The 27,128-nt window shown below is 37.8% G+C and overlaps 1 protein-coding gene across 2 annotated transcripts in view; it reads left to right on the top strand.

Moving 5' to 3' along the window:
* The first annotated feature begins 366 nt into the window (after positions 1-366).
* Positions 367-27,128, top strand: part of LOC116258522 (acetolactate synthase small subunit 2, chloroplastic) — a 55,914-nt gene continuing 29,152 nt past the window's right edge. The window contains exons 1-3 of one of the 2 annotated variants that reach the window (XR_007574052.1): positions 367-873; positions 3,251-3,464; positions 26,113-26,196. Coding sequence is in view for 1 of the 2 variants with exons in the window: in XM_031635697.2 (XP_031491557.1) it covers positions 599-873; positions 3,251-3,464; positions 26,113-26,196 (573 nt within the window). In the remaining variant the exon portion in view is untranslated. The remainder of the gene's footprint in view (positions 874-3,250; positions 3,465-26,112; positions 26,197-27,128) is intronic. The other variant, XM_031635697.2, reaches the window with a different exon arrangement.

The raw sequence follows: 27,128 nt of genomic DNA, 5'->3' as shown, positions 1-27,128 counted from the left end.
TATGTTTATTTCATTTCCCTTGTTTTTCCACCCCATCACCTTTCCCTCCTTTTATTTTATTTTTCTTTCCATCTACTAAAATCGTTTTCTTTCCATCCATCCAAACATAAGTGAGGAATAGTATAAGGAAGTGAAAAGCTTGACTCCTTTCAATTTATTCATACAAAATGGTTTGGGCGTATCACCAAACAAATAAAACCCGTTTTCAGAATCGATTACTTTTTTTTTTTTAACAAACCGGTTTACATGAGGGCGTCATCGAGGGTTTCTTTATGAAGTTTTTCATTTGGCGCGTTAGCAGCCAAGCTCAAGGTTACTTGCGGAAAGCCTCTGGGCGCGTCAAGATCCGAGATGATGGCGTTTAGTGCATGCCGGATTCTTATTTTCCTTCGTTGTTTGCAGATTGAGTTTAGTCGACTGTCGGGGGATCAATTACCCGGCTTAACCGGCTTCACATATAGCGAGCTTCGCAACTCTGTCTCGCGTGAACGACTGCTGTGCAAGTGCAGCCGCCGGCAACGGCACGGGAGGGAGGCGAAGAAAGATACAAAAAAGAGGAGACTGAGGAAGAGGGGCTAGGGTTTCTCTTCCCTGGAGAATGGCAGGCGCTGCTTCTTTCTCTATGCCGAAGGCGAACTTAGGGGGTATTCTTCCTCATCCCTTCCAGAAAACGACTTCATTACTCCAAGTGCATACACTGTCCCTTGGCTTCAGCAGGCTGGCGGCGATGGACTCCGCCAGACTTCTTTTTCCCGGCTTGAGCTCGTTTTACCGGCAGCCGTTGAACTGTTCTAGGCTGCGGGCCGTTGTTGATGACGATAGCAGCAGCGGCGTCGCTATTCCTGATGCTGCTCCTTCTAGGACGAGGAACAAGTAGGAATCCTCTGCCTCCTCCTTTCCATGATTTGGTTCACTGAAGGGTAGTTGCATGATTTGAGACGAACCCGTCTGTTGCATTCCCTCTTTGAGTTGTCTCCGACAAGGGAGTCGACGGAGTCGTCAAAATATCAAGGGGAAGCACTTAAATTCGATGGATTCGCCTCGGGTGTTTCCCCTCCTTTTCTTGTTCATACGTAACAAGGCGAAGTTAATTGTTCAATCCTTCTCGGCGAAGGATTTTATTCCTCTACAAAACTCGCAACAAGGTGTATTATAAATATTCCTTTCAAGAAGATTTTCCTTGGATGTGTTTTTTAAGTTCTAATTTTATCAGGAAAATCTTGGGAATTCACGAAACTAAAGGAAATATACAGAGACTAAAACAAGAGGATTACGAGATTATGGGTTTTCTGCTAACTTTTTTTGTAAATTTTTTTAAAAGACTTAAGAAATGAGAATTATAATAATATACACATCAGGGATGTCTTTTTAAGGGGCAAAATTTCACGATATTATTAATGAACATTGCAAACTTATTGTTTGGTGATATATTGAACATTGCAACAACTCTGAGAAAAAATGTTCTTACTTCTTGGCGATAAAAATGTGACATATTCAAAATATTGCCAATATTTATGCTTGTGATTTGTATGTATGCTACAGATCAGTACGTATACATATTATCTAGGTTATGAGGATATATTTGTAACGTCTTTCTTATATCTTTTCTTGTTGATGGTTTCATCTTCTTTTTTCTTTTTGTACATTTTATTTCTTCTATCTAGTCACAATAAAAATGGCTGACTGATCTAGTTGCCCTGTCTTGTATCTATTGAGGTCGTTGTCTTTTTCTGAATTTTCAACTTCTTGTGAAGCTTGTTGTCTCTTATTAACATTCTTTCTAAAATTTTGTGACTTGAGTACTTTGTGTTAAGTGAATTGCTCTTGTATAAAGGACAGCATGGTGCTTGCTAGATTCTTGCAGAACCCATTATAGCAATTGGTTGGAGTCTTTGGAGTTTGGACTATAGTGAACCCTATTTGTATGTGACATTTCATAGTATACAGGAGCCATGGACTTGGCAGCGTAATACATATAGCCTTCTAGTGGCTGTTGGCCCCTTTGGTGGGATTTAGTGGGTTTTCACAAGTCTAACTGTACCAATGTGGTTGAGTTATCAAAATTATATGTTTCAAAAAGAAAAAAAGATTACTTCAATTTGTTGATCGGGTTTCATAGTAAGATTAATGACTTTAAGTAGGTTGATGACATAATACCTGTCCTATATATCAGATCTCTAATATGATTTGAGCCTGTTTTTTGAAACATACAGTTTTGGACATTGTGGTCACATCCATGTGGTCAGATTGTGAGAGCTGGTTGAATCCAGTCAAACTAGCTGATGGTTTCCAGACGGCAAAAATAGTGTGCAGCAAAAAGAATGCATATGGCCAGCCTCTATTTTGGGCTGGCCAGGCCATCTGTTCCTTGAACATCCTTTTTTATGTGTTTTCACAAGATTAGGACCATCCTACTTTATGTGAATTTTCTAAGTGCACAGTCCCACACACATATATGTACACACGGATGTACACCGATCATACTCAAAGATATCTGAAAATATCCTAATATTCAAGCTGTTCTGGACTCAACTGTAAGGTTGGCTATCATACAAATATCTCTAATGTTTTGAAAAATCTCTAATGTTTTGAAAATATCCTATTTTGAATGGAGCTGATAATGTTGGCAAAGTATTCCACTAAAAAAAAATATCACCAATATTAACTAGATTATTCTCAATATTTTCCAAGAAATTGGAAGTCCCTTTTTCATATTTTCAGCATGCAATTTTTCTATTTTATTTCTTTTATTTTTCTTTGATTTATTTATTTTTCTCAAGAAAGGTACTACAAAACCTGTTATCTCATCATCTTTGTTTCACTGTTTTTAAGCCTTTGAAAGTTTCCTGATATTTTACCAAGAAAAGTGCACCTTAAAAGTAAATTCCCAAAGAAGCCCTATCGAGAGATTGCCACCAATGAAACTGGTATTTCAATCTCAATGTATAGAATCATAGATAGATGGATTCCGTAGAAAATTATACAATAATACTGTGCCATGATACCTTATGGTGGTTTTTCTTATGCATTGAAATATTTGTTTTGTGTATTCTTAGGTGTTGTTTATGCTTCCTATTGCTTTTAGCTCACTATTTGTGGTTGGAAATTGAGTTGCTATTCTCTTCTTGTACATGCATGTCTTCGGGTGCAAGTGTATGTTTGTGCCTTGATGTATTGATTAGTTTATCCTAATGAACTGGGTATGGCATAATCTTTGAACTTTTCTTCCCTACGACTTTTGAGGGTGCAGGGTTCAGCGCCATACCATATCCGTGTTTGTTGGTGATGAAAGTGGCATGATAAATAGGATTGCAGGTGTGTTTGCGAGAAGGGGATATAACATTGAGTCTCTTGCAGTGGGTTTGAATAAAGACAAGGCTCTCTTCACCATAGTTGTGTCTGGCACTGAAAGGGTGTTGCAGCAAGTCATGGATCAACTTTGCAAGCTTGTCAATGTTTTGAAGGTTTTCCTTCTATCACTGGATGCGTACATTTTGAATGCTGCATTTCCCTTTTTTGTATGTTGGCATATAGTATGTATATATTACTTTGGGTTTATGTGGTGCTATATATTAGCTTGTGAATTTGGAGCACAGTGCAGGCCTTATATGCTTGTATCCCAAGTCACATAGGTATGGGTCTGCATTTGGATACTGAGCATATGACTTGGCAATCAGAGAAATTGTAGGAGTTGTCCGAAATTAGGAGGTTCCTGAAACTGAAAGGTGGAGAAATGGAAATGCCCATGATCCTATGTTGAATATTCTCCCTGAAGGAGACGGAAGGCATCCTCTCTCCCTCGAGATCAGCCAGTGGATAAAATTTTTTGGAAAAAAAATTGTGGTGTCCTGGGAGATGGTCAGATTCCCAAAAAGGAGGCCATGATCTTTAAGCACTAGATTAATGCAATGGGCAGTGCATGGAGACTGGAGTCCAAAAGAACTGCCTCACACTTTGATGCCAATATTCTCCCTGTAGGGCCGCATTGGTTTGCAACAATGTCAAATAGTTATGAGTATGGGCGCACATATAGGTATTGGTACAGATATGGGTACTGAACATTTTCAAAAAATTTTGGGTATGGGGTACCACCGTACATATTTATAATTATATATAACAAATTATAATTTCAATATAACTTCTAAATAAAACATCCATTATGAAAGCCAAATTTCTCATAAGTCGTAAACACATAAAAATCAAGATGCAGAAAAATGATAAAAGCACTAACAATATGCAGTAGTAACAATACCATATGTGAAAAATAGTAGGTTAAGTGTAAATAATAGAAAAGGATAGGAGTTTGATGTAATAAATTCAGTCGTGTTCTACTGCTACCGACCCACTTTACTCAATCACACTATATAAAGGTTGTCTTATTGAATGAAGTTAATGAAAAGGATTAGGGTTTTGTAATTGGGCTGTCTCTCTCTCTCTCTCTCTCCCCCCCCCCTCTTTTATGATGCTTGATTTTGTTAACCTTCATTATTACATCATTAATATAAAATTTTAATATCATTCGAAAGATATAATAATTCATTAAAAAAGAAGAAATTGTGTATATATGAGGGAAAAGAAAAAATAGAAAGCCTTAATTTTTGGATAAAAAAGGACTTGGTCAACTTTGACCGAGTTCGAAAATGGACGACCAGTCATGGGTATGTATTCCATTCTGATATGGCTTTGACTGTACCCTGACTATATCCAAGGCCATACCAGTATCCATGCCAGTACCATATTGGTTGACATAGGTTTGTGATAAATTGCACAACATTGTCAGACTCCACCTCTTTCACAACAATCGAGAAATGGGATAGTACATCTATGTTGTTAAGGCCTCACCTAGTCATGGACGTGGACTAAGCGTGAGTCCACACCCATCGCCTAAGTCCACTTAGGCAACATGATATGTGTTCTTGCCTAGGCTGGCGCCTAAGCTCGCCTAGGCTCCAACACACCTAGTCCATGAAAAAGTGAAAAGTCACACTCGCTTACCCGTGATTTTGAATTTGGTCCGCGGAGGATGTAATGGCTGGGTAGAATGGAACAGTGGAGCAGCTGAATGGAATAGTGGAGCGTAAGGAGCAGGTAAGGGTGGAAGGCAGTAAGAAGTTTGGGGGTTTACTTGACGCCGGAAGGAGATGCAGCACTTGCCCCTGGGACAAGAACAAAGCTCCTGCAAGCGAGGGGAGACGAGGTACGCCACAGAGGACGAGGGGTTAGTGGGCGGCTATGATACACGGGTACGCCTGTGAAGGTGAAGTACCCGTCCGGTACCGGTACGACACAGGTACGGGTACGGGCTTGGGTACGCCTATGGTACGGCGTTGACTGTACCGGGTACAGCCAACGCACCGGAGGCTGTATCCGTCCTTTTTTGGACACGGTCAAATTTGACCGAGTTCAAAAATGTCCGTTTTTAATTTTAACGAAACCATTTTAACGTCAAAAATGCCCAAGTAGATGCAGACTGTCTAAGGCAGCCTAGATTTCTTTTAATCACGTTATATTTCAATGCTATATGAGAGAATCTGAATATTTAGATTTGACCTCATTTACTGTCCTATAATCCTATTGCTTTCCATGTTATAGCTGATAAGCTCTAATCTGCAGTAGAAGAATGAGATTGTGCTTCAGCTGCTCTGCTCGGTAATACAATAGTCAAATTGATTATAGTTCTATACCAGGGGCCGTTTTGTGTTCCAACCTCCAAGATATCTTGCAAGCTAAACATATGGCTTGATAAATGTGTTCGACAATGAGATATGTTTGAGTCTCCTATTGCAGATTTTTCAAATCTGCGTCGTCCCTAATTATTGCTGTGATACATCATTTCATGAGAGGATTCGTCTATTTGGAATGATCTCTGTTTCTATTGGTTTATGATTTATGAATATGATAATATGTTATTCTGTTTGTAATTTTTGATATATATATGTGCGAATATGTTATTATGTTTGAAATTTTTTGACATATATGTGTGTACGGCCGTACCCCCGTACCCAAGTTTTTTAAAAATGGTCCGTACCCATACCGGCACCCATACCCGTACCCATGTGACATAGGTGGGCGGGCAAAGGGATGCGAGAAGGCGGAGAGGGGGGGGGGAGGGGAAAAATTTTGAGATGGCGGAGGCAGAGAGTAGGCCATCGTGGGGGGGGGGGGTTACGAAAAACTGAAAACGTAGGTGCTGACCGTGTCCAACGGATGGATGCGGCGGACTAACGTGTCTGCACCGTGTCCACACCCGAACCCATGTCGGGCCAAGTCCACATGGACACGTCAGTCCGCCAGACGCACCCGTATTTCATAGGGAAAGAGATTATTATAAAACTTGTTTGGATAGAAAGGAAAGGAGCAGCTCTTTTCCTTTCCATCTCAATCCCTCCAATTGGATTTGCATTGAGTTATCATTTCCTTTCCTTTCCTTTCTTTAGCTACCAAACATGCCTTTTTTTGTTTTCCTTTCCTTCCCCTCCTTCTTACTTAACCAACCAAACATCGGATTGATTTCCCTTTCCCTCCATCCAAACAAGCCGTTAGGTGACTTGAATGATGACCCTAGTGTTCTACGTTCTGGACCTCTTATAAGAAAAAACATTTAACCATGAAGTTATTAAAAAAATGGAAGATTTATTCCATTCTTCCTTATATAAGTTATAACATGCTTTACTCAAATTAGATAGTTAGAAGTGTCAAGAATCAATGAGAAAAATGCCGTCTGGAAGCTGACACTTTGAGGAACCAGTCCCATTTCACAACACTTGGAAAGCTGCGATGAACTATCATATTAAAAGTATAGACATTTCAATGCAGAAAACAGAAAAGTCAGGATTCTGTAAATTCCAGTAAACCAGAGGGGGAAACAGTCATAAAACCTACACTAAATGATATTCAATTTTTACAAAATCTGGTCTGTAGAATGCAGACACATTGATTGGTCTGCAGTTAAAATTTGATTTCTAAATTCCCTTATTTGCCCTATGAAAGTCGATTCTCAACAAAATAAAGACATTTTGTTTAACGGAGTTGAGCAAATCACATGTTTAAATCAAGATTGCATAATAGAGGATCTGAACTGAATGTACTGTGAAAAGTGACTATAACAGTCACAAAAGATGCATATAACAGTAAAAAGGCACTAAGGCCAAGTGAGAAGAATAAAATTCATTCAATAAATCATGTGAAGGCTGTAAAACACAGCCTACTTTTACAAGGGACTGTTACAAGTATTTATACAAGAGAGTAAGGAGGAAAGGGGCTGAACTAGCCGTTGCGCTAGTTCCAACAGCTCTTAATAGAGCTGTTGGAACTGCGAACGGCTAGTTCAGCAATACTATAAAAAAAATAAATAAAAAATAAAAAATAAAATAGAAAAGAAAAAAGTAAACTAAATCCTAAACTAATTCCTAACTAAGATAATACCTAATTAAGAGGTAACAAACAACTAATTAAGAAACCCTATTTCTTAACACCCCCCTTCAAACTTATGGTGGTATCATCAAAAGTTTATCTAAAAGAAAGTTAAATCTGGGAGAACATAGAGGCTTCGTAAAGAAGTCTGTCAGTTAGAATTCTGAGGAGACATATGGAAGCTTGATAGTCTTCTTCAGAAATTCTTCACTAACATAGTGACAGTCCATTTCAATATGCTTGGTTCATTCATGGAATGTTCGATTCTTGGCAATGTAGATAGAACTCTTGTTGTCGCAGCACAAATCAGTGGGTTCTTCTATTCTCGTTCCCATATCGAGTAACATTTGACGAAACCAGACAATTTCCATAGTCGTGGAAGCCATAGCTCGATATTCAGCTTTAGTAGAAGAAAGAGAAACTTTTTGTTGTTTTTTGCACTTCCACGAAATGAGCGATTCCCCTAAAAAAATACAAAATCCAGTAGTTGAGTGTCTATCATTTGGATCGCCTTCCCAATCAGCATCAGTATAAACAGTCAAATTTAGAGAAGAAGAGGAAGATATAAATACTCCCTTATTTATTGTCCCTTTGATGTATCCGATGATACGAAGAACAACGTCCATGTGAACGGTTGATGGAGCATGCTGAAATTGACTTACTGTATGAACCGCATTAGCAATATCAGGGCGAGTAATACTAAGATACATTAAAGATCCCACAAGCTGACGGTAGGGAGTAGGATTGGTGAGAGGAACTCTATCATCAATCTTCATTTTGCTTCCTACTACTTCAGGGGTTTCCGTGACTTTATCATCTGTTATACCTAACTTATCAATAATTTCTACAGCAAACTTAGTTTGAGACAAAAAATATCCTTTAGTAGGGAATACAACCTCAATACCCAAGAAATAAGTTAGAAAACCTAAATCTTTCATTTCAAAGGTTCTCTGTAGGAAAGCCTTACATTTTTTTGATATCTTCTTTGTCATTACCTGTAATGATCATATCATCGACATATAGTAGAAGGATTATGATACCTGCAATAGTTTTCTTAACAAACAAAGCACTGTTAGTCAAACATGAGTGAAATCCATAATTAGAGATAACAGAGTTAAACCGATCAAACCAAGCTTTGGGGTCTTGTTTAAGACCATATAGAGTCTTTTTAAGTCTAAGAACTTTTCCTTGAGGAATGGACACACCAGACGGTACTTCCATATAGACTTCTTTTATAAGATCTCCATTTAAAAAGACATTTTTAACATCCATTTGATAGATATTCCAGTTTTTGATAGAAGCTAAAGCAATAAGAGTCCTAACAGTGGTCATCCTAGCTACAAGGGCAAATGTTTCCTTATAGTCAATACCATATTCTTGAGTATAACCTTTTGCAACAAGTCTCACTTTATATCTTTCTAGAGATCCATCACTCCTAGTCTTCACCTTGTGTACCCACTTGCATCCAATAGTCTTTTTCCCCATAGGTAAATCTTGTATTTCCCAAGTTTGGGCTTTGTTTAAGGCATCCAATTCTTCTTCCATGGCACCCTTTCACTCAATATATTTGGAGGCTTCATTAAAAGTTGAAGGTTCAAAGTGAGAGTGAATGACATTAATTCTTACTCTATGTGATGGGGTAAAGGTTTCATATGACACAAACCTATTGGGTTGTCTTATATTTCTAGTGGATCTTCTAATGTTTTCTTTACTTGAGGTTGGTTGGGGATTGATAGTTTCATGATGATCTTCTTCACCAATATCTTGTTGTCGAATTCTTTTTTGATAGGTGATTATGTCCTTGCCTACTCTACTGTCACTATTATTATCAGTGTTACTATCATCAACATCATGTATTTCATCATAACATTGAGAGAGATGCTTAAATAAGAAGGAATAATCATTGTTGTGTTGTGACTCTTCACAATTTTTGAATCCACTGTCATCTTCACAAAACTTTACATTCCTAGAAACTATGATCTTATCTTTGACAGAGTCATAACATTTGTAGCCTTTTTGAGTTTCAGAATAACTAATGAATGCACATTCAATAACCTTTGAACTTAGCTTGTCAGCCTTGTCATTAAGAACAAAACATTTGCATCCAAAAATACGAAGTCTATTGAAACCGGGTTCATACTTGAATAATTTTTCAAATGGGGTTGTATTATTTACAACTTTTGAAGGCATTCTGTTATAAACAGAGGCAAGGGCTGTTTCAGCCCAAAAGTTTTAGGCACATTTTTGGTAATAAGAAAAGTTCTTGTTGTTTCAATTATGTGCCTATGTTTTCTCTCAGATAGACCATTTTGTTGAGGTGTTCTAGGACATGATTTTTGATGGACTATTCCATAGTTTTTCAAATATCTTTTGAATTCATTTGAAATGTATTCACCCAGGGAATCAGTCCTTAAAATTTTTAATTTAGCATTGAACTGAGTTTGTATCAATTTGTGAAAATTTTTGAATATTTCAAAAACTTCGGATTTGTATCTTAGGAAATATATCCAATTGTTAGGCCTGGGTATCGGGCCGGGCCGGTTTTAATTCGCCGTTAAGAAAACGGGTCAGAGAGGCCCGGCCCGACCCATTTGCAATTGATATCCGGGTCGAGCGGGTCGGGTCGGGTCACTTTTGTTCGTATAAGTTTTCTGGTACGTTTTTTACAATAATAGAAACACAAATAACTGTTTTTGGACCTTGAGCATATACATACTTCACATATTCACTTCCTTTTTAATACAACATTCAAGTCTAAGTCATGGAGCACTTGCAGATGTCAACATAAAGTCACAAACTAAGGCTGTTGGTAACATTTTGCTAAAGATGGCTCACCTCATGCCATGTACACAAGGGTTCTATGCTTGTATCCATCTCAGAATTTCCAAAGATGAAGTTTCAAAGCACACAGCCGAAATATCAGAAACATAAGAGTCAGCTCTTTACCTTTCACTCCACCAACTCCTGAGCGTATCATAACACCACATTTTGCAGCACCAAGTTTTTTCATAAAGTCTTCTATCACCTGTCCATCAATTAGTGCTGTCTTCCCAGCAGTGAGCATGTAAAGCATAAATTTGTACATCCATTTTGAAAGTTTTGGTGCAACCCATCCATCAGTTTAAAATAATTGAAATACCTACCATTCATCCACAAGAGAGGGGGAAGCAATAAGCAAAAACTAAAATTTAAATGGTCCATCAATAGAGTTTGAAAAATCAAAGTAAACATCTTCAAAGTCCATCAACAACATGAAAATGCCCATTTGCAAATATGCAATTTCACATGAAAAAGTAAATGTGAATAGGAATTCCCAGTGCTTGTCTGCAAGCATACATGTGAGTTGAGAGAGAGAGAGAGAGCAACTTAAAGGTCAATAATTGAGAAAGCAACCTAACTTTGAATGGTCACTTTTGTCTTCTTAAAAATGAACCAGGGAGATGTATGGTTGTGATTCAGCTATATATAGACACATGAATGGTATGAAAAATTAGATGCATGAGTTCAGGCTTTTAAAGATGGATCAAAAGCAGCAGAAAGAGAAGGGAAAATTGAAATTGGTAGCAGAATTGCCCATCGGTTGTCACAGTCTTACCTGAAAGATGAAGTTTGATGAGATCGTCGCCTCTTTAGCTGTTTCTCTACCAAAACAAGAAGTAATAGTGGTATGATAGGAGCTCACCTGCGCATATCACTATACAAGGAAATGAACTTGCAGAAAGGTTACACAAATGACTTAAAGAAGTCCACTGCAAACAAGAAAAAAGTTCTCAAGTAACAGCATGCTGAAATGATTCTACAACACACACAGGAAGAGAGAGAGCGAGCAAGCAAGAGAGGGACTTTGCTGTGGTTGAGTGGCTCACTGGAGGAGGCAAATAAACTGGGTGGTGGACCAGAGGTCGACTGCGGTGGACCGAATGTCGACAGCAGCTGTGGTGGACCAGCAGCGGTGCTGCGACGGTGTCTCGGCTCTCTCTCTTTCCAACCAAATGAAACCTTAACAAATGCGAATGTGGAAAAGTTTGAAATTTTTTGATCGATACATAATTCATAACGGGCTCAACGGGTCCCAATGGGCTTAATTGATAACCAGGACCTGGCCCGTTATGCTGTCGGGCCAGGCCGGGCACAACGGCGGGCCACCCGATTGACAAATTTAAGGCCCGGACCCGGCCGGGTTTTGGGTACCCGGCGGCGGCCCGGCCCGGTGCCCAGGTATACCAACTGTACCTAGTGAAATCATCAACAAAGATCACATAATATGATAGCCCTCCTTTTGACATGACAGGAGAGGGTCCCCATACATCAGAATGAACAAGCTCAAAAGGCAAAGAAGAGAAGAAGTTTCTTTGTCCAAAAGATAAAGATTTCATTTTTCCATGTATATAATCATTACATTTGAAGTCCTCAATACAAATATCCTTGGTAGGACTCATCATAGATAATTTTCTAATGTTTGGATGACCTAATCTTTGGTGCCAAACATTGATGTTTACATTTTCGACATAGTGACAAAACTTTTCTTTGGGGATACACAAATTGTCCATGTAGTAAAGGTCTCCTTTTTTAAAACCCTTCCCAATCAATCTCCCGGTTTGGTGATCCTGCACCAAACATTTATTTGATGAGAAAATTATGTCAGAACCAAGATTTGAGATTTGTGACACAAAAAGTAAGTTAAGATTAAGTCTAGGGACATATCTAACTTTTGGAACAAAAAATTTTTGTTTTCCAAATTCTTTTTTAAAATTCCCAATTCCTTTAACACTCAAAGAAGTTCCATCGGCGGTAACAACATTTGATTCTTTTCTAGTTTGTTCAAAATTGGTCAAAGATGATATATTAGGTGTCATATCAAAAGATACACCAGAGTCTAAAAGCCAAGAAAACATACTGAGAGAGTTGGAGATGGATGCCGTTGTTGCTAGTGCTCCAGAATTTGACTCCTTGATCAGAAGTTGATGGGCCGTCATGATTTGATTCAACGTTGTGGAGATTGATGAAAGATCACATCCTTCATTTGCAACCTTGAGGATATGAAATTGTCTAGTGTTGTATTGTCCACCTTGAGGATATGAAATTCTCCGGTTGTGTTGCCCTCCTTGGGGATATGAAGCTCCTCTTTTGAGAAAATTTCCTCAAATATTTCGTGATTGTCCTTCATAGTTGTTCAACTTTGGACAACTAGGTCTTATGTGACCCGGTTTATGACAAAAGTGGCAAACAACTTTATATTCTCCTCTATTTTGATTCTTAAAAGTGAGGAGGTCTAAAAGATTTGATGTTGTTTCCGGGTCTAGAGGCGGCAAAGACTTTTTCTTTTTCTTGTTTTGAAATAAGAACACTTTCCTTATCCATTTCTTTGGATAGTTCATTCTAGTTTCTTCTCCACTTAACTTAGTAAGGAGTTCATGAATGGGTGGAGGAGAGGCTAAGGAAAGAAGGGCTGACCTTATTTGTTCAAATTCGGAACATAGTTCTTGAACAAATTGGAAAAACCTAAATTCATCGATTTCATTTCTTCAAATCTCATGGCACTTGCAATCCATCCCTAGTTGGGGACTAAGTTGATCTAACTCATTCCACTTACTAGAGATTTTCATAAAATATTCTCTAACATTTTTCTCTCCTTGTTTGATACTTTGAACCTTTTGAATCAATAGATACTTTCGGGCCATATCTTTTTGGGTAAACATTCCCTTGAGATATTCCCAAACTTCACTAGCTTTTTCATAATATATAATATTTTGAGCAATCTTAGGTTCAATATTTCCATAAATCCATTCTTTAATTCTAGAATTCTTGGCTTTCCAATCGTCTAATTTTTTGTAGTATTCATTCATGGCATTTTGTCTTTCCTCCTCGTCTAGTTGTTTCTCAATCTCATTCTCTACTTTGGTTAACTTAAGAGAAGGAGGAATAGACGTACCTCTTATGAAGCCCCATAAATATTTCCCTTTGATATGCATTTCCAAACACTTTGCCCATAACATATAATTGGTCTCATTAAGCTTGTATGGAGCATAATAACTTCTTCCTTCGATTGAAACTTTGGAGTCCTCCATGAGAGCAATATATTAAATAATAATCTTCAAGGAAGTCAAAAAAAAATTCTTCTAGAAGTTTCACCAAACAGTTGGTGAGCAGCCACGGCGATGCCTTCAAGAGATGATATCCACCAGCAACAAAAAGATTCTTCAACGAACCAACAACTCAAGATAACAGTAACAGCCTTTAACAAGCTTCAAGAATCAGCACAGTGTCTCTGATACCATGTGAAAAGTGACTATAACAGTCACAAAAAATGCATATAACAGTAAAAAGGCACTAAGGCCAAGTGAGAAGAATAAAATTCATTCAATAAATCATGTGAAGGCTGTAAAACACAACTTACTTTTACAAGGGACGGCTCTTAATAGAGCTGTTGGAACTGCGAACGGTTAGTTCAGCAATACAATAAAAAAAATAAATAAAAAATAAAAAATAAAAAATAAAATAGAAAAGAAAAAAAGTAAACTAAATCCTAAAATAATTCCTAAGTTAGGGTTTATAACTTTATGCGTCCTGTGGCTTGAAGCCTTGAACTAAGTTCTTTGATTGAATTCTTTCTTTATTTGTTAATTTGGTGAATGGTTTAGGTGGTGGTGATAAATTTTTAATCATGCCTAAAGGCAAGGACATATTCTGGCAACATGCACAATTAAATGAAGAAGGAAAATTAATTTGCAATTTCTGTGGAGAACAATATGCAGGAGGAATCACTCGGTTTATCATTTAGCAGGTCTTTCATGTCATGATGTTGCTATATGTCATCATGTGCCAGAAAATATTAGACAAATAGCACTAAAACTTTGGAAGGTATTAACGAGAGGCCTACAAAACAGGGGAAAATGTCAAGCTACCCAATAAGTTCAAGTGCAAGTGGACCATATTTAGGTTCTTCCGGTTCAAACTCATTGACTAAACAAGGAGGACAACATCAGACAATTTCAAACATGTTCAAAAAACAAGAAAAGGATAATATTGATAGACTCCTCTTTAAAGCTATGGCTATGAACAATCTGCCATTCAACTTACTTGGATCGAATGATTTCAAGAATTTTGTTGTTACTGTTTCACAGCATGGCCCAGGATACTTTCCACCAAGCAGTGAAACAGCGAGAAAAAGGCTACTAGATGATGCGAGGAAAGAGGTTGAAGCGTATATTAAAGAAACAAAATCTACATGGGTACAATATGGGTGTACTATTATGTCAGATATTTGGAAGGACACAATTAGAAGCAGATCATACATAAATTTGTTGGTAAGTTGTCCAACAGGTCCGATATTTTGGAAAGCAAAACATGTAGAAAAGGTTCCTAAAAATGCAGAACTTATAACTGAATTTTTATCTTCAGCTATTGAAGAAATAGGGCCAAAAAATGTTATACAGATTGTGACAGGCTTCCATTACAGAAAGGCAAAACTTATCCTTGAAGAAATGTATTCAAATATTTTTACTACATCATGTGCTGCTCATTGCATTGATTTAATGCTTGAAGATATTGATACTTTGGAAAATGTAGCATCTATCATGACAAAAGCTAGACAAACTGTCAAATTCATATACAATAAACAACAAGCTTTAGATATAATGAGAACTTACACAAAAGGAAATGAGTTAAAAAGGCCGGGTGCAACAAGGTTTGCTTCTCATTTCATTTGTTTACATTCTATTTTAAAACAAGAAGAAAATTTGAGGTTCATGGTTGCCTCCAATGATTGGAGACTTGTAGAAGAAGTGGAAAAAGATCATGTAAGAGATACATCTTACTCAAAATGAAGATTTTTGGAATATGGGAAAAGAAATAATCATGTTTGTTGAACCATTAGTGAAAGTATTGAAAATGGTAGAGATGGAGAAGGAGCCAATATGGGATATTTGTATGAGGTACTTGACAGAGCTAAAGAAGCTATAAAGGCTGCAAGTAAGGACAACAAGGAAAAATATATGCCATATTGGAAAATCATTGATAGGAGATGGACTCGTAACTTGCACAATCCAGTACATGCTGCAGCTGCTTTTCTAAATCCTCTTTTATTTTGGAATAAAATGGTCAAAATGGATGAAGAAGTTCATGAGAGTTTGGACATAGTGACAAAAAAACTTGTTCCTCTTGAAAACTATTCTGAAATAGCTAATGAGTTGGTCAAATATCATAACAAGGATCCTACATTGTTTCGCGAGGGATTAGGCATGAGAGTATTCACACTACACACCCACGTAAGTGTCTCATTTTACTAGTTTTTCTATTATGCAATCAATATTCATTATTGGTTATGCACTTCTTTTAAATTTTGTTTTATTTTCTAATTATAATAGGGGTTTGGTGGGAGATGTTCGGTTCTTCTGTTCCTGTGCTTCAAAGTGTAGCAATCAAAATTTTAAGTCAACCATGCAGCGCATCAGCCTGTGAAAGAAATTGGAGTGCATTTGATGCTGCTAGCACGAAGAAAAGAAACAATCTTGCACCATCAAGATTAACAAATTTGGTCTTCGATAGAATGAATATGCGTTTGCAAAGCATGGCTCCAGAATTGAAGAAGACCAATTCAAATCCTATCTACATTGAACATGTGAACCCATTTGCTGAAGAAGAAAATTTAAATACTGAGACAGCGAACTTGTTTTCAGATTCAGAAGAGGAAAATATTGATGAAAGTAAAGGACAAAGAGCTTCAAGTTCAAGGCGTACAAGAAATGAAGAAGATGACTCTACTTCTTGGGAAGACGATTAGGACATGTTTTTTTTCATTTTCCAAGTGAAATGACTTCATTTGTGTTGCGAAGCCATGAAGGCAAAAAACTTTTGTTAGTTGTGTATTTGTGAGACTGTTAGTTAACTTAGTTTTCATTATCTAATTTTAATTTGTTGCTTATCTAGTCATTTTTCAATGTTTTTTTTTTAATTTCTCATTTACTTTCTTTTTATATAATTATCAGGATTATTTATTTATTTTTTAAAAATTTGCCGTCTTTTTCCCGTTTTATTTCCGAGATATATAACTTTGCCGTATTATACCCGTTTTTTTCTTTGCCGTATAATACCCGTATCCGTTTTTTGTGACAAGGGATATATATATATATATATATATATATATATATATATATATATAAATCTGTTACATAATTATTTTACTGTTTACTAGCCCTATTTATCTATAATTACATATAAACTTTTTGTATTAAAGATAATTTAGTTATGTGCACATTTAACATGGTTAGTTTTGACTCACTTTGGCTGACTGAACCATGTGTGCTGCGTTGGAGGAATACCAACACCAGCACCAGCATCGCCATGGGTGAGGCACGGGTGCGGCACCCATTTAGAAGCACCCATATGACATAGGTTTCAACTTTCATGACATGAGTGATCTATTCTAGATGATGTATCCTGAATATCTCTATGCTAGGTCATGAATAATTATTATGATTGGTGAGTGGTCACCATGAATGGCACGTGGATAATAGAAGACCATGGTGTAGGATGCTCTAGAGATGACATGATCCTATTTAAGATACAAAACACTTAGCTTATTTCGTTCTACCTGAGTCTATAAATTATTACGTTATACTAAGTTGGTACTGCATTATATTATATGTTGGCTAGTTATTTAATTATTTTAGTCAAAGTCTAAGTAAAATAAATAATAAGGATGTCAACTTGGACCGAGATAAAACCCATTTACGTTGGTTACTTCCATATCTTAATTTATTTATTTATTTCCTATGTTAATTAGTTTCCTAAATCATTCCAACAATTATTAACATCTAGGAAATCTCCCTAGATGGTGTCAGTAGGGAATCCTATGTTGAGAGGGTGGATTCCTAAATCTGACTAGGATTAGTTCCTTAAAATTAGGATTTCCTAAGTTGACTTACCATACTTAGCCACTTTAAAAAGAATTGATGCCAGCTTTAGGAACAATAACATAAATGAAATCCTATTGCACTAAAAGTCTAAAACCAGGATGTGCAATATATTCCGTAAACCTAACTTGATGCACTTGTAATAAGAGATAGTTAGTCACGATGAACATGTTGGACCCATCCAAGGTGTGGACCTTGGTTGGTGGTGTTAGTAACCAGTTATATGATTTGGATTGGATCCCATTTGGGTCGGACCCAAATAAGGCTATAAATAGGTTGAAGGTCTTAGTAGGGAGGTATCGGGTAATGGAAGGCCATTTTCTCTGGGAGGAGAGGACCCTAATCAGGGATTAGGGTCTGCATGAGTTTTGGGTTTTTCATCCTTGTGTGCATTGCTCTTGTAAGCAGCTTGTTAGTCGGTGGCTAACAAATGGTATCAGAGCCAGGTTCTGAGGGTTCAGTCAGCAAACATTGTAGATGCTCGATTTGAGAAGATGGTGATTTCATCAGCAGGGATTTACCAAACAACAAAAGCCGTCAACGAGATGTGGGAGACGATAATAGCAAACTATAGGCAGATGCGTCTGATGCTTGAAGAGTTTCTTGGTAAGAAACTGATTGATGGTGCTCTTTCAAGAAGGGGAGTTGACGCATGGCCAAGGACTGATTTAGGACCTTCCGACGGTGGACGTTAAGAAGACGATGCTCATGTCTCAACCCTGAGGGAGAATGCAAACCAGAGAGACGTCGACCGTGGATTTGCTACCACAAGGTGGGATGATGGAGACACTATTCCTCCACTTCATGTCTTGCCACAATGGACAATCGGTTGTGCAGACGAGCACCAAATCAGAGAGACGACAACAAAAGTGTTGAAGCTGGACAAAAGAGGCGGACAAAACAGATGACGACTCTCCACTCCCATTCTGCTCAAAGAGAGGAGTCCTTTGCCATGGTGATAAACAAGTATGTGATCTAAATATGAGGGGAGTGTCGCCTACTTCATCGGCCACCATATCGCCAAATATGGCACCTGAAAACCACTAGAAATTCAAGAGGCAGGTGAGCTAGAAACCGTGCTATTCTTCATCCAGATTCCAGCACATCAAGAGGAGGATCATTTGGCGGGGGTTAGAAAACAAGAAGTGCGACGCCAACACCTAGGTCCTTGCTACAGAGGATTCACAAGTATGCTCTGTTTGTAGGCCAAAGGTTTAGCACACCACTTCCTGCAAGTGGTGGAGTGCCAAGAGGAAGAAGCAGAAGGTTTGTGCGAGGGACTAGTCGACCAGCCGGGAAAGCCCCCTTTGGCCACATATTATGGATACATGCAAGGCGAGCAAAGGGCGCTACTAACTCAAGGAGAAGGAGTCACGAAATGGGGGTTAGTCGAAAAACAATGGACGGTCTGAATGGAGAGGTTTCAGCTGTAGACCAAAACAGCCACGATGGGGTTCTCTCTCTCTCCCATGAAGAGGACAAAGGTTTAATAAAGGGAGGAAGGCCATAAAACTTGAGTTGTGCTCTTGAGACGTCGAAGCGTGCAGGTTCCAAAATTGGTGCCCTAGATGACAGCACATCAAGCGATGGAGCAGGGGAAGTGCCCTATGTGTCTTTGGGAAAAAGCCTAGATAATGCCGACAAAATGAAGAGGAAGGATCGTGAGATCAGAGATGAGCGATTTGGTGAACATAACCATGAAGGTACTGATGATGATGGCTCTGATGGCTCATATGCTAAAACTAGAGAAGAAGGAAGGATAGCCTCTCAAGGCAGTAGGAGGGAGGATGCTGCAGAGTGGCTGGGTTGGGAAGATCGATGGAAGGTGCGTATGAAAGAGATGTCTGGCCATACAGCAGTGTGGGGCAATCCAAATGGCAAAGACACTTTAGTGCAAGGTCATTTTGGCGCCAAAAGTCTGCGGCATATCACCCCTGTTCCACCAGTAAATTCAGTAGGGCCACTGGCCATGGATGCAGTAACTGTTGTGAAAGGCGACAGACTTCGATGAGGAGAAGAGGAGCATGGTAATAACAAACTAAATATGGGTCTATCCACACTCAGCTCGCCATCACAAAAAAAATCCAGGTATGCATGGAAATGGGGATTACAAAAACAAGTACTGCCATTTCAGCCCAACCCTCAGCTGCTCTATGACCTTCTATATCTACTTCCCTCCCTCTGTGGACTCTCAGAAGCTTCCCGTGTTCTATTGGTGGTCTGGACTCACATGCTCGGCTGAGAACTTTAGCATCAAGTCCGAGGCTCAACGCGCAGATTCTATCGAGGGTTTTGCAGTAATTGCACCAGACACATCATCAAGAGGTCTGAATGTGAAGGGAGAAACAGACAACTGGGACTTTGGTGTCGGTGCTGGATCTATTCTGAATGCTACACAAGAGAAATGGAAAAACTGGCGAATGTATGCTTATGTTGTCAATGAGCTGCCTAAGCTTTTGACTGATAATTTTCAACAGCCATGGTTTAGGACAAGATATAAGTGATTTCTGTAAGAACACAACAACCCTGGTGTTTTGGAAAGGGATGAGGATTGCCACCCTGTTTCCATTCAGCTGTAGAGATATGGACCTGGGGTTTAATGCTCCCGAGCGATGGGTTGGTGGCCAAGAGTGTGAAGAAGTGTGCCTCTTGACAGTAGCGATGCACAACCAGCTTCGACCATACAACTATATTCTTGTTTATACATCTCATACAGTAGAAAAAGGATTTATTTTAGGATTGATGTTATTATGGATTAACGCTCTACCAAACAAAGTTTCAACCTAGATACAGTTTTTCTTACCCAAGGAAACTTGGTTGCAGTTCGAATTTTGAGTTGACTTATGCATGGATGACATCTCGGTGAAGTCAACAAATGTCTTGATACATGTTGGAAGGTGGGGCACTGTTGGAAATGCTGAAGGAAAATTGCAGATGTCAAAGTCACCTCCCTGTCCTCCACTTTCCATGTTATATTGAGTGGTTATCGGAAGGCTGCTACCTTCCTGTCTTCAATTCTTAACAAAATTGTTACTCATAGCAGGACAAATTTAACGACAGAGTGTATAAGAGACTCCCTTGGTATCGATCCAAGAAACTCGGGTTTGGAGACATCGCTAAAATATCCAAATCCACATTCAGCTATGGCTAAGTCAGCACACTATACTTATTTTTGTAAAACAGCAGCTAGAGAGTCTCATGAAGTTGATGAGACAGAAGGAGAGATCAGTCCTGTTAAAAAGTGTTAAACATATTCTAGATTTTCTTCTACAGCTAAACTCATGTTCTGCATTAACCTGAAGTGTAGGCTTCCCTTGCGGCTATTCAAATATGACAAAATGTGGAAGCTATGGAATGACAATTCCCTTAACCCAGCTGCTGGCTTGCATTTACCTATGGTGCTGTCTTGCGTTAATTGTGAGGCTTCTGAGAGCGAGCAGCAGAATTTCAAGTGTGCACTTACACTATGCGGACTCATTGAGACAAGTTCTTACAGTTGGCAGTCCACCTTGAGGTTGGCATTCTTTCTCATTCTCACACTTTGAAGTCAAGGTGTATTTCAAGGGGGGAGTATTGCTAGTAACCGGTTATATGATTTGGATTGGATCCCATTTGGGTCAGACCCAAATAAGGCTATAAATAGGTCAAAGGTCTTAGTAGGGAGGCATCGGGTAATTGAAGGCCATTTCCTGAAGAGAGAACCCTAATCAGGGATTAGGGTCTGCGTGGGTGAATTTTGGGGTTTTTATCCGTATGTGCATTGGTCTTGTAAGCAACTTGATAGTCGGTGGCTAACAGGTGGACAACTCATTTTGACCAAAGAAAATTTTCAAAATTGCAAGATATTTAGCTAACACAAAAAATCACATTAGGTAAGCAACTTCCTAAAACCGATACAGAAAAAAGTGGCAAGTTTCCTAATTATGATGTCCTAAACTATCCTTGATATTTTCACGAAATGCCCAACCTGCCCTTACCTTCTACGACACTTCGGCAACAACCCTGATCAGAATTCATGGTGAATGGCCTGAATCCAGCAAGGATTCCAGTGATGCAGGCGATGGATGCTAAAAAAAAAAACTGTAGTTGGCCAATGTAATGCATAAATCATGATCTGATGCATGACAATTTGCATATTATATGTATGAACAATGCGAAAAACATGTATACAGATTGATCACATGCTCAATCCATTGAAAACAGAAATGAAAATCATAAGAATTAAATGAAACAACTGAATGTATAAAACTTAATTCACTGGCTGGAAAAAAAAACTATAGGAAACTGTCTATTAGCTAACCTACTATAAATTGATCAGAAGTTTGAAACATTACATAACAGAATCTGAAACCTACGGTAAGCTGCCGATCTACAGAAACTGGCAAAACTAGAATGTTAAGAATGTTAATCTACAAAAATTAAAACAAGACATGAACTCTACACCAAAACAAAAAAAAAAAAAGGAAAAAGAAAGAGAAAAAGAAACTAACATGTTAGAACTTAGACGGTAGTGAGGAAGGAGACAACCAGTGGCAACTAAGGTGCTGCTACTGCAAACTTTCCTCCTTTGTGTTACATGAATCACATAATATACAAAGTTAATGATATTTGTGTCTTCCTATACCTAAACCTTGAAAAAAACCAATGAAACTTAAGAAGAAACTTAATAAGACAAAATGATGCTTGGAGAGACAAAGGGGAGGGCTTTTCAAATCTACACTTGTAGTCAACCAGTCTTCTTGTACAAACTCCTTGTGTTCATAAAAATCAACACCTAAGGGCAATGTTTTAAAAGGTGAATTGTAACGTGTATCGGTTGGGCCGAACTACACGCTGTATCATAATGTATCATAAACATAAGTATCATAAAATTAATTTTTTAATTCCAAAAATACAAAAAATTAGAAAAAATAGTGAAAAAACAGAAAAAATCAGGAAAAATGTATTGCATATAAAAAACACATCTCAATAAAGAATGTTCATGATTTGTCATTCATAAGCTATAATATATCAACAACACATTAAAAAATGAGAAGTCATAGATTCAGAATAACATAATAAACATCAATCACAAGTTTAAAATGTTTTAGATTATATCACAAGTCCACACCATACAATTCGTTATTGCCAAGTACCAAATATGATGATTGTCATCAATCAATGATAATCATCATCATCTTCGTATTCATCCTCATTTTCTTGTTAATTGTTTTAAATTTTAATTTTCAATGCTTCAAATGGAATTTCTTCACCAACATGATTGATTTTTCTAGAAAACTAGTAAAACTCCCCCTCCCACAGCTCTTAGAGATGTTTAGAAAGTGAAAGGCAGGAGCTATTTTAAAAAGAAGCACAAAAAACAAGGTTTTTTCCGTTTTGTCCCCGTATCATAAGATACGAGGACGTATCGGCCGTATCACATGATACGGCCCTCGTGTGCGATACGAGTGATATGCCTACAATACATAGGCGTATCATGTATCATGTATCGTAGGCGTATCGTATAGGTTTCTCGAACCTATACAATATGTATCACACGATATGGGCTCGTATCATGTGATACAAATAACACTGCCTAAAACTATGAAAGTATATAATGAAATCAAGGAAAACATGCTGAAAAGCATGAAGACAACAAAAATAAATTAGACTATAGACTCAGGACCCTAGAAAAAGGGATAAGGAAAAGAGCATCACCGGTTCGGTGCTCCAATGAAAGTGCACAGATATGACGCACTCCCTACAGTCTCTAGCTGGGTGGTTTGATGTCCTTCACATGTTCAACACAATAGATGTTCTTGTAGTCCCTAACAAGTTACAATCGAGAGGACAAGTGTAAGGGAAGTGGTGGGGTGCTGGTAGTGTGAACCCGACTTTCATGGACACGAAAGGCCATGAAAATCTGACTTTTGCCCAAGGATCTCTTTCCAACTTGCTGTATACCTGCGAAAACCAGCACTCTATGTAAAGGAGGAAAACAAGAAAGATGAAATATGACAAGGGAGAAGAGAAACAACTCACTGCCAAACTTTTCCACATGGAAGAACATTTTGATGATGAGAACCCTCTTTTACCAAGCTTGAGGAAAAGAGGAAGATGAACACTAGAGCTGTACAAGCCAAAGACAAACTTCTCCTCTAGAGAACATCCCCTTTATGAGGGAAAATTCGGAATTAATTTTCAATGCCCCATAAAAGTTAAGAATATCTCAAAATATCAAAATTTTTCTATATATGCTTCTATCCTATTTGTGTCCTGTTATTAGCTATATTACAATTATGAAATCTTCAATCAATATAATTTTGATGCTTGGTTCAAGGCTTATCTGGATCTAGATCTGTTTTGGCTCCATGGATTTGGATCCAGATCTCTTTTAATGTTGCTCCATGCTCCAAATATACAATATCTCTCCCAATTTAGCCCCATGGCACATGAAATTTGAAATATAAGCTCTTATCAATAAAAACAATGTAGACATGTTTTGTTAGCTATTAAAACATGAGTGCATGCTAAATGAAATGCATCGTCATCCTCGATCAACCATATGGCCATGGACTAGTTGGCTAGCTAATGAGTAAAGGTCCACTTGTAGATGTTCAACGAGTTGAGCCAATTCAGGGCTCAACTTGAACTCACTTGGCTCAGCTCGACTCATTTAATAAATGAGTTGAGTTCGAGCTAACACATGAACTCGGTTAAATAAACGAGTCAAGTTCAAGCTTGGAAGACCTCAACTCATTTAAAGTTAAACTCATTAAAGCTTGTGGTAAGAGAATAAGTAAAAGACATTTTATACAGCTGTCAAAAAAAGGAAGATGCTTCAATGGTTTTCCTCATGAATAACAAACTCTAGGTTTAGAGTTTGAGTTCCCTGCTCTTCCTCCAATGAAAATATATTTTTCAATGAACTGTCTCTCAGCTATGCTCGAGACAAGCTCGGCTAAGCTCCACCTGATCTCAGCTCGAGCTTGAACGAGCTGGGTTTGAGCTTTCTTGAGCTCGATGCAAGCCGAGCTTGAGCTGGCTCAGCTTGGCTCAAACTCTGCTCATGAACAACCCTAGTTCAACTAATCAATTGTTTGATGGCACTGGTAGCAATTGTTTGGTTCAGAGATTTAGTGCTTGCATACTGAAACCTCTCCTTGTTAAACATTGGCCAATTGGTGAGGTGAATTCTTTTCTTATGGGATTTCTTCCAATGAGAGGATCCTTGACATTTGGTGATTAACACAATTTGTTGATGACAAGGCTCAAGAACTTGAAGGGTCTGAAAAGGATAAATTAATAATGGAAATAGAAATGAGAAGAGTGGAAAATTGGTCCCCACAAAATCATCACTTGCCTTCTCACTTGTATCAATACGGCAAATGTTGGTCAAATCTCAAAATTTAAGTATGCCCATTAAGCTTGGGATTACTTAAACAAGACCCACACTATGAAGGATGTTGTACATATGTGCAACATACAAGTAAAAATTGCAAATCTTCAACAAGGAGACAAGGCCATAAAAAATATCTAGCCAAAGTACATCAATTATGGGGTGAAATGGCTGTGCGCGAATTTTATTGGGTTAATCTTAAAAGATATAGTCCTTAAGAAAAACAAATCAAGTAGAAAAAAATTGTCAAACAAGGGTGATACACAGGCAAGGATAGATATAAATCAGAGGTACTAAGGCCTGAAAACATAGAAAATTGGAGAACGTAGTAATATTTACTAATGGACCTTAATACCTGGGTAAAAACAGCTTTCTTCCATCAGGGAATAATATACATATTTATACAAGTAAAATTCAGTAAAAGAAAGAGAGCTGCACCTGCTCCAAGGGCTACCTCCAGCTTGGCCAAAGCATGTTTTGACCAAGCTGAACTCGAAGATCATAAAAATACAAAAAATGATAAATGAAGTAAAATCTTTACAAAGAAACCTATATAGAAATGTGCATACTATATTATATTATATTATATTACACGCACACACACATTTGTATTAGTCCATAGCCATATATCTATTATAAATTTATATATACATGATTATATATATATATATATATATATATGGATGTGTGTGTGTATACAAGTTTTCACATACCTTGTAACAAAATGCTACAAGTTTATCACTGGTTTGAGAGCTGATTTTGAAAGTGCAAGGACTTGCTTCATCAATTTAAAATTCCCATTATGAGTGGCGATATTGCTGAACTCCCAATGAAAGGAAACAGGTTGAGCTTTGCCAAGGAGTAGAATGGAAGTGTTGTTGTTACTTCCTAGCCCCGGCATGCACATAAAGCCATATAGGCCCTCCTCACTTTTGTAGGTCTAATGAAGATGGAAATGAGGAGGTTACATGTTTTAATTGTCGTAAAATGGGACACCTAAAACATGAATGTCCTAAGTTAAAATTTGATAAAAAGGGATGATGAAATGGTAAACAATATTGACAGAGTCATTTTGTTATATGAATGTGATTAGGATCTTAATATTAGTAATTAATGTCTTAGGTTTGGACATGCTGAAGTTGTTCGATGCAGTTGGTGAAGACTTTTGAAATTGAATAGTCCTCTCTTGCTCTTATTGTTCGACATCGATATGCATTAAACCCTGTTTCTGATGCTTCTTTAGCTGATTAATTGTCCAGGGTTTGTTGTAAATGATTTTCTGATTTGAATTCATGAACTATATATACAGTTAGTTAATTGTGTGACATGGTCCATTGTTCATGGTGTCTTACTGCTGGTGTTTTCAAAGTTTGATTTCTTAACCTGACACTTTCTTAAACATACCAGGTTGAGGACATCTCAAGGGATCCTCAGGTGGAGCGAGAGTTGATGCTTATAAAACTCAATGTGGATGCAACCAATCGAATGGAGGTAACCTGTCTAGTCCTTACTAGAAATATTTCGTCCACATGGATGGGCTGGATGAATCTAAACAATACCTCTGAGAAAAAGTGTGACTAATTTATATGTCGATTTATATTTTTTTTCCTTTAAACATATATTTTTCATATTTTAAATACACTAAAAATAGTATATAAGTATATATAATAAAAAAATTCAAATTTATTTAAAGTCATTATTTCATATGGAAATTTTGTAGTTGTGCTTATATTCTAACATCTAATTGTAAAGCTACAAAACTTGTATTGTTGATTTCCTTATTCTGAAAATAGAATAAGACAAACTCTTTTTTGAAGGTTTCTAACATTAAAAAATAATATTCGCTAATTCACATAATATATGTATCCCAATGACATATATGAAAAAAATGTTCATTAATAGAAAACACAAAGTAGCAGTTGATTGTAGTTAGTTACATCCTAATCGACTTCAGTTTTCTTTTGGTCGTCATCATAACTCATAAAAAAACTGTTAGAATACCGTGTAATAGGGAACCGGGTCCGGATATGGACCCGGTACCCATGGGCGCGGGAACGAGGATGGGCTCGGTTCCCTAGGCAGGTCTCTCTTCCTCCCTCTTTTATTCTAATCACTTATAGTTATTGTAATTGTTGATTAAGTGAATTAAGTTTCTCTCCTAGGGTTGCGGTTTTGCCTCTAGGTTAGAGCTTCCCCGTGGTTTTTCACCTCGTTCCGAGGTTTTCCACGTAAATCCTGTGTTTGTTTTTCTTCTCTTCTTCCGCTGCGTGTTTCTACATGGTATCAGAGCCAAAATCGTGCTGTTTGGCCTCTTCATTCGTGTGTGATTTAGGGCTTTTTTTTTTTTGGAACCCTAAGTCTGACCTTGCTGAAGTTCTATCTCCGACGTCGCCCTTAGTCCCGCCGCCGTCGCAGCACACCGT

The sequence above is a fragment of the Nymphaea colorata genome, chromosome 8 (assembly GCF_008831285.2).
Source record: "Nymphaea colorata isolate Beijing-Zhang1983 chromosome 8, ASM883128v2, whole genome shotgun sequence".
Classification (NCBI taxonomy): Eukaryota; Viridiplantae; Streptophyta; class Magnoliopsida; order Nymphaeales; family Nymphaeaceae; genus Nymphaea; species Nymphaea colorata.
The sequence above is the reverse complement of the archived record's forward strand: the minus strand, read 5'-3'. Positions and strand labels throughout refer to the sequence as shown.